This window comes from Silene latifolia, chromosome Y, assembly GCF_048544455.1.
Source record: "Silene latifolia isolate original U9 population chromosome Y, ASM4854445v1, whole genome shotgun sequence".
Classification (NCBI taxonomy): domain Eukaryota; kingdom Viridiplantae; phylum Streptophyta; class Magnoliopsida; order Caryophyllales; family Caryophyllaceae; genus Silene; species Silene latifolia.
In genome coordinates, this window is record NC_133538.1 from 278,901,830 (window position 1) to 278,911,050 (window position 9,221).

A 9,221-nucleotide genomic window follows, 5' to 3' on the forward strand; every position below is an offset into this window, starting at 1 on the left:
GGGTACGATGACGAGTATCGACTAATTACATTAAAAATTGACTTAAAACAATTAGTCCATAATAATTTTTCAAAACTATTCATGTCAAGTTTGTCAAATCGAACCCGACACCGAATATTATCAAATAACGATGATTATTCGAGTCTAGTTCTTCAAATCAACAAATGCGGTCTAAACGACCCTTTCAAAATCAAACCGGGTTCAAATACCCATTTTCAACACGTTTTATAACGTTTTCTAAATAGTCAGAATACGGCATACAACCGTTGGCTAACCTGCGCCTCAAGCAGGCTCCCCATTTCCCATTTTCAAAACCGGAGGGAGGCCCCTTACACCGCCGGCTGGCTCGCGCCTCTTATAGTCGTCTGATACAGGGCCTGTTTCCTTCCAGCATTAGTCTAGGACGATCCCGACTCCGGCTAACCCGGTTATAGGACGGATCAGATGACTATTCGATTATTCAAAACCATATTTGCAAAATGCCTTACTAAGACAAATGGCTCATGTTATGCACCCTAAACCTAATACGGTAAATGGATGTTTAATTTCCGTCTTGCATGCAAATCAACCAATAATCCAACTCGACATCTTATACTTGATACTTGGATTAAATAAACCGACTTAGAAAGCTCTCACATGTTAGGTTTAAATCATTGGATGGGCATTCATGCATTTAAACCGTTTTATCAAGTTTTGCATTCAACCAACCAAGATCGATCAGTAGAGGCCGCTAAACGCGGGCGGGATTGGGTGTCTGATTAAAGGGCTTCCCAATACGTACCTTCACCTCTTACTCAGAAACTTTGGATAGTGGACGACCTTATCCAGGGCGTACGAGAGTCATTCTAGAGATAGGATGCTAAAGAGGGACGATTTCCTTATCTTTAGTACCTATGTCAAACGCTGCTTTGTGCTTCGATTTGATCGAGGTATAAAGTGGAATTCGAATGGGTTCCAGGCATCCCATAAATGCTTGGTGGTGACTCCGAACATCTCTAATCGTTTTGAGACCCTTACCGAGACGAAACCGACCGATCTAAAACGATCCGGTCGAAAGCATCTTTACGCCGCCGAGCGTGGCTTTCAAAAGACCGCTGCATGTCCACAGATTGGCTTGGCGTGCAGGTGGCCCATGACTACGGATTGGTAGGTGGCCCAAATCCACAGACCGAGACGTGGCCCATGCCCACACCATGCAATCTCTCACCTTGCATATGTTCCTCCAATTCCAATTGGAGTCAGCTGGTAGATTATGCTAAAAGTATAAGATATCACATATCAACATTATAATCAAAATTTTAGGTGCTTACGCTAATTACACATTTGAGATATCATATGAATAAAATTCATCTTGTAACTAATTTATAACGTAAGATGGTTTTGAGTTTAAATAACGTGAGATGAGGACATAGCTTGTGAAATGAAAGCTGACAAAGAAAAGAGATTATGGGTACGAAAGGCTCTATCTGAGATGAGAGCATTGGCTCTGGACACAGGCTCAGGCTCCATCTCCATTTCACCTGACATTGGAGTAGTTCAACCATTAGGCAAATCAGGCTTTCTATCAGCAAGTTCAACCAACTCTATTGTATTAGCAAGTTCAACCAACTCTCTTGTCGAGTAGTTATAATTCCATCAAAATAAAGTAGAATATATAAAATCATCAAAGATTATGCCAATTTTCTGAAAAGTGTATAGACGATACTTTTTGTTTTAAAGTCGGGATCTTGAAGGAATGGTTGAATCACTATAAGTGAAAGGGAAAAAACATGAATATTTTTTTACATTCAGGTTCTACGCCTTCTAATTAATGACAACATAGATATCTTGTAATGAATTTGGATTAAACCTTCCATGTCTGATCTTTAATGTCATTTAAGTTATTAAGTGTATGTTGATTTTTATTAAATTAACCGATCAAATTCTCTTCTGCTTGTTAGATAGTTAAGATAAAGAATTAATTAAGTCTCATTACCTTGTGGCCTTTCCCTCAAGTTTGAAGTGAAACGGTCTAAATTTCAGTTCACTATGTTGTTCGCCTTTATAATTCTTGAAATTATAATTTTAAATTAGATGGTCAGAAATCTCACTCAAAAAATATTGTATGTCAGCTTTTGCATTATTTAATTAAAATAGAGAGATTAACTATAATGGTATGAACATTCAAAAAAATTAAAGACCAACAAAGTGAAAGAAAAAAAATACCTTCTCCTCATATAAGGCTCTAAAATGAATATTACATGTTTTAGACACCTGCAAAGTTGCAATAATGTCAAGAAAGGAACAGCGAAATAGAAATTGTTCCTCTTTTGATGCATAAATTGATCGTTGTTACCGCTAATTTTAGTAGTAAAGACACTGAACCCATTACTACTAATTTTGAAAACTCAGATTGATCAAGTTTTTAGATCTTACAAGATCTTATTGTGTATTGTTTGCACAATAAACATAAACAAAAGGTAAACATCTTGTGATGTCACAATGGCAAATTAAAACCAACACGATTATCACTGTCCCACTCGGTCATTTTCAAAGGCCAAGTTGCAAAAAGCTTTAAAAACTAGATATCAATGCAGTTAATAACAAAGATGGTAAATAATCAGCAACATAAAACAAAAGTTACATGTAGATGATACCTACCTAGGAGAAACAAGTGTAAGGGTTGGATAAATATATATATATACTGGTTCCGCCACTGTTTTATCATTAGTCATCAGTAAATATATACTCAGTCTATCCTGGTCTTTTATTTAATCGTTAAAATCCTTGAAAAGACAAACAAATGAGTGGGAAGGAATAATATATATATATAGGGTCGGGGTCACGTACGAACTAAAGTTCAGTACGAACCGTACGAACTAACCCTCCTATAAAACAGTCGAAATTTTCATCAGTTCTTCAGACACCATTAATGCGATAAAACACACGCGCATCTTGATTTCTTCGTTTCTCTTTCCGACACCATTGTTGCGCATCAATCAAACTCCATTATTGCACCTCGGAATACAAAATCAAGGTAAGTTTTAATTCAGATTTTGAAACAAATCCAATTTGAAAACTTAGGGTTTGCTTAAAAAATTTAACTTGATTAGATTTTTGATTTAAGATGGTATTTTGTCGTTTTGATTCTAGATTTGTTGGTTCATTACTTGATTAACATTATTGTGATCGAAAAATTAGAGTTTCTTTATTGATAAAACCATCTGATTTTGGTAATAATCTAACAAGAACGATTTTTTATTTCAGATGGTAATAATTGAAGAAGAAGATTCGGTAATGGCAGAAGTTATAGGTAACTACTGCTGCATGTTCTTTGTATCCAGCAAGTTAAAGATGTGTATGTATGTAGATGTATGAATGTGTCTTCAAATCTTGTTTCTTACATTTAATTTGAAGGGGCAAAGTATTGTGATACATTATTTTATTTTTGCTGCTAATTGAGACCCAAAATAAGTTGCTTTCAAAAGTTATGTGTATCTAGGTAGTCGAGGATGTGTTTCTGTCAATATGAAAGAATGTATGATTGTGAATTTGGAGGGAATATTACTTTGATGACGACGCCGTGTTTGCAACATCTGTCAAAATGAAAAATGTATTCTAAGTTTCCGTATTCATCGACTTAGATATTCAGGCGTTGTTTTGATTTTGAGATTCTGTTTGGAACATCTGTCGTAGTTGATTTCAGGATCCTGGGATTCTGTTTGTAAGCAATGACTATCAATAATGGTTTAAAAAGTGTATACAGCCTCCTGAAGGTGTGTTTCTAGAAGCATTTAAAACTGTATTTAGCTACCCTTAGATACCATAGAGGGAATGGGATGAAAATAGGGAAATAAACAAAGGTAACAAAGTGTATATAGCTTCACAAATGAGTGTATATAACTAGGTAAAGGATTGTATGTAACTTGACAAAATAAATTCCGGGTTCCACTACCTAGGAGTTTGGGATTATGTTTGATTCCAGAATTCTTTTTTATTCCTATCTTCTTGCTTATAAGGTAAACTCAGTTCTTTTCATTAGATCAAATATTGATTTTCTGTGCAGACATTGTAGAAGTTACTAATGTGCAAGCGTCTTCAAGTAATTCACAAGGAAAATAGTTACTTGTCACTAATGTACCAGGTATGAAATTGTAGCTTTTAATTAATTATTGTATTGTCTAAGAAGCTTGTGTAGGTTGTAACGGATAAAATTACAATCATTTTCTTTTGTTTTTTGTTGTTGTAGCCACCCAGAAGTTGATTTCGATAATCAAATAGTGGGATTGCCGAGATGCTCAGCAGAATTAAAACCAGCATTATGGATGAAATTTGCAACTTTGGAAGAAGACAAACATTTTTATGAGGAATATGCCAAGGTTTGTGGGTTTTTTTACTAGGTTAGACTCAACAAAATTAGTTGATGGGATAGTTACACATAAGTGGTGCGTGTATAATAAACAAGGCAAAAGTAATCACAAGGGTACAAAAAGGAAGAGGACCCTTACGCGAATTGGTTGTCAGGCTAAGGTTAGTTTTAGAAGAATTCAAACGGGTGAATATGAGATTTATGATTTTGTTGAGGTTCACTCACATGCTATGAATACTCCAACAACTATGATACATTTGAAACCATGTAGAGATTTAAATTTGGTTCACAAAAAAATGATAATGGATAATGCCCATGTAAACCATGGTCTTGTGCAAACATTTAGGATGTTTAAACAGTATGTGAAGGGATACAAAAATGTGGGTGCTTCTTTACAAGATTTCAAAAAACTTTCAAGGGATGTTAAAAAATACATCAAAGAATATGATGCCCAGATGTTAATAGAGAACTTTATGCAAAAAAAGGCTATGTCTCCATCTTTGTATTTTGACTTTGATGTGGATGATCAAAGCAGAATAACTAAGCTTTTATGGGCAGATCCAATATCAATTAAAAATTATGCCCTTTTTGGTGATGCTATTTTTGTTGATGCCACTTGTAACTTCAACCAATATAAAATGGTGTTTGTTCCTTTCACGGGTGTTGATAACCATAAAGGTTGTGTTAATTTTGCAGCGGGTTTGATACGAAACGAAAATGCAGAATCATTTTCGTGGTTGTTTCAAAATTTTGTAACGGCTATGGGTGATCGCTATCCTATTACTATAATAACTGATCAATGTAGAGGACTCAAAAAAGCTGTTAAAGGTGTGTTTGATGACAAAACACGCCACCGACTGTGTATGTGGCATATAATGAAGAAGTTGCCTGACAAGGTTGGTCCATCGATTTCCCAAGACACGACTTTTTTGAAGGAAATAAACTCGGTTGTTTGGGATGTAGAAATCACTCCAGAAGATTTTGAATCGAAATGGAATTCGATAATTTCCTCATATGAGCTTTGTGATAACAAGTGGTTGAAGAAAATGTTTAAGCACCGTGCTCTTTGGATTCATGCTTATATTAGAGACATATATTTGGGCGGGATTTTGCTCACAACATCAAGGTCAGAGTCTGAAAATAGCTTCTTTGGAAAGTTCACCAACCCACATGTCACACTTGTCGAGTTTTGGATGCATTTCCAAACAACAATGGATGCTCAGAGATGGAAATATTCTAAGGTAATGGCTGATGATAAGCATGTTATACTTGTGGCCATTTACCATCACCAAATGCAACTGGTGAGAATGATAATATTTCAATAATTGATCGTGAGAAAGACAAGGAATACAAAGTTGATTTAAGTGATAATAAGTTTTCTTGTTCTTGTAAGATGTTTGAAAGAATTGGGATACTCTATAGGCACATTTTATGGGTGTTGAAAGATAAGGGATTTGATCATATACCTAAAGAGTATTTAGCACTTAGATGGAGCAAATCTACAACCTCCCACCCTCTTTCTAATGTTGTTGGAAAAACTGTACTAGCTGATTGTGTGTCAATCGAAAGTCGCCAGAACAATATAAGTGAATTATGGTCGGAGGTATTTAATGCAGTCTCACTTGTTGAGGATAATGAGGAACATTCTGATGCGCTATTTCAATTGCTCCGGAGTTTTAATGAAAAGTTGATTATTTCAGTTAAGTCGGGCAAGTCAAAAGATAAGAAAGCTGAGATTGAGATGCTTCTTGGGTCAAAAATTCCAACTGAAGTTACTGTTTTACCACCAGAGAAGTGCAAGAATAAGGGATCGGGAAAGAGGATAACATCAAATAAGGAAAAGGCAGTCTTGGAAAATGCAAAGCCGCTGAGGAAATGTCGTGCTTGCGGTGAAATGAGTAACCATGATAGTAGAAATTGCCCAAGTCGACTCCCTTGAAACTGATTTCATTGGGTTTTTGGTTTATGTGGCATTTGTAGATGTCACTCAAAAAAGTCTGTTATGCTTTGTAATGTTATGTACTCACTTAAAAACTAATTTCAGTGGGTTTTTGGTTTATGTGGCATTTGTAGATGTCACTCAAAAAATTCTGTTATGCTTTGTAATGTTATGTACTCACTTAAAAACTGATTTCAGTGGGTTTTTGGTTTATGTGGTTCATGTAAAGACTGGTTTTGTATAAACTTCCAACTTTTTTTTTTATTTACGTTTTTACGCTGCTGTTTTTTTACTGTTTTTATACTGACTATGGATTCATGGAGTATAGAGGGTGTTAGTGTATACATTGTATTCAAATAGGGAGGTGGGCTGACTAGAGTGTATGTAGCTAACAGAAGGAGTGTAACTAGCAGTCCAACAAAGTGTATGTAGCCAACTGAAAAAGTGAAACTAACAGTTCAAAAAAATAGGATTCCGAAAAGTTGAGAAAGCCAAAATTTAGGATGCAACATCATTTCAATGAACTCTTGAACCTCAAATTACTCCAACCAAATCGCTTATTTGTCTTTTTAGGCTGCCATTTTTTTTTTACTAATTATGGAGTCATGGAGTGTAACTAGCAGTCCGGAAAAGTGTATGGTCACAATGCGTCATTGTATACTTGTGTATATAAACTAGGAAAACACATCATCTCTTTTTATAAATTTAGCCAACTACTAAAAGTTGTCTTGTTTCTATAGTCTTAAATTTTTCATATTCTTAGATGAAAAAATGGACAAAAAATTCTGAATTCTCCTACAAAGATGGCGTTTGTATCAAACGTCCTTTTCTAAAACAACTGAAGGAGTGTATCTAGCAGTTCGAACAAGTGTAGCTAGCAGTCCAAGCAAGTGTATCTAACTGCCCAGAGATGTTCAAAGTTATTTCCTTAACTGAAGAGTAGCCGAACTTAACAAAAATATTTCCCTTTGAAACATTACTGTTAGGACCTATTTGTTGATGATGACATCCCCAATCTAATCGTGTTTCTAAGTGTACCATTTCAGGAATAATGCACCCTCCTCAAGCAAGAATTAATCAATGTCAAAGTTAAGAATGGTTGATAATTTGCTACCCAAGATTTAGAGTCAATTGTGTCATCTAATGTACAAGTTAGGGAGTAGAGTATTTAAACGCAACAACAACAGTCAAGACTACTGTTACTCTTGCAAGTAATAATAGCCTGGACTGTTACCTTGGTCCGTAACACTTGAAACTCGGTTTCACTTTTCGAAAATCCATTTTATCTTTTTAAATGGCTTGGATTTAAATGATGACTTTCAGATTTCTTTTTAAGATTTGGGTTTCTATAAAAAAGGTTTAGCTAATTATCAATTCAAATTATTTCCTCTTTGTGCCAATTTGACTCCTTGGTCCTTTGTAAAACAAGGATTGGTTTTTTGCCATTTTGGTGAAAACTTGTCACCTTGTGACTTATCTTTCACTCTTTATTTTCTGAAAAAAACAAAGGCCTCTTTTGGATAATTACAAACCTTCTTTTCTTCTTTTACCTTTTAAAAGAGTACCTTCTTTTGTGCAAGTGTGGGGAAGTATTGGTCTTCATCACATATGAAGACCTTTGAATTTCTAAACCCTAAATCACCCACCTTGCTTGCCCTCTCTATAAAAGGAGTGCGTCATCTCATATTTTCCACAAGACTTTTCAGAGAAATCTAAAGTATTTTTGCAAAATCAGTTTTTAAGAACTCGAAATTTTCTTTGCAAAAAATCTTCTAAGTCTTCAAGTGAGTCAGTCGAAATCAATGTTACTTCACAGTGTTGTATCCTCTCATCTAGAAATCGTTTGAACCAATAAGTTGTCCTTCTCAATTCTTTTTAAGAATCAGTCTAAGGAAACTTGGTTTGTGAACATTCTAGTTAGAGTGTAGAGTTTGCAAGATTGTTTTCAAGTTTTTAAATCGTTTTGATATTTTGCAAAGCTTTCAAAGTTTTCAAGTGTTACAGACATAACAAGTGTTGTTTTAAATATTAAACTCTCTCACTTATGCCCCGTTTGATCTTGTAAGTTGTCCATATGAATTCTTGTTAAAGAATCAGTCCGTGGAAACTTGATCCTTGTAAACGTTCTAAGTTAGAGTGTTGAGTTCTAGGACGGAGTAGTATTTTAACTATTGTGGCAATCGGAGTAGGTTGTTAGTTGTTGAGTTCTAGGACGGAGTAGTCCTCTAACTCTTATGATAACCAGAGTAGGTTGTGAGTTGTTGAGTTCTAGGACGGAGTAGTCCTTGAACTTATGTGGCAACCGGAGTAGGTTGCGAGTTCTTTTTATTGTACGGGTTTTTAGTAGTCGGAGTAGATCGCTAAATCAATCAATAAAAAGTAGATTGGACATAGGCACTTGAGTTCTTGCCGAACCAATTTAAAAATCAATGTGTTGATCTCACTTCACTTTTAATTCCGCTGCAATTTATCTTATTTGTTCTTCATTCACGTTTTAGTTAGCAACAGTGCTGAATAATGTTACTTCTGGTCTGTAGCATTTACTTCACTTGCTAAGACAAACAAGTAACAGTCATAACAACTGTCGCTTCCTGATTTCAATAACTTACTTTGGGAATCGTGAGACACTCTTAATCATTCAATTTATTTGATTTATCCATTTAACATTCATATTGTCAATCAACTTACTTTAAAACAATAAAGATTAACTTGAAATTTTCAGTTAAATTCATTCATTGTTCTTAAGCACAACAGTCTGCGATACTGTCGGTTTGGTCTGTTGCTTACAACATTTACAAATCCAACTAGTAACAGTCTGTCTCACTGTTTCTCTAGTCAGGTCAACAATACGCCTTTTAAATTTCATTTAAAAGGGGTGTTTGTTAGATATTTGAGATATCATTTCATTTGACTAACTTAAATCAATTAAGTTTA

General features: G+C 35.0%; 1 protein-coding gene across 1 annotated transcript; it reads left to right on the top strand.

The window, feature by feature from the left end:
• The first annotated feature begins 1,420 nt into the window (after window positions 1-1,420).
• On the top strand, window positions 1,421-6,287 carry LOC141630769 (protein FAR-RED IMPAIRED RESPONSE 1-like). Its single transcript, XM_074443527.1, has 6 exons — window positions 1,421-1,588; window positions 3,247-3,337; window positions 4,046-4,100; window positions 4,229-4,358; window positions 4,504-5,649; window positions 5,742-6,287. The coding sequence occupies exons 1-6, from the start codon at window positions 1,421-1,423 to the stop codon at window positions 6,285-6,287; spliced, it is 2,136 nt and encodes a 711-aa protein (XP_074299628.1).
• The last annotated feature ends 2,934 nt before the right edge of the window (window positions 6,288-9,221 follow it).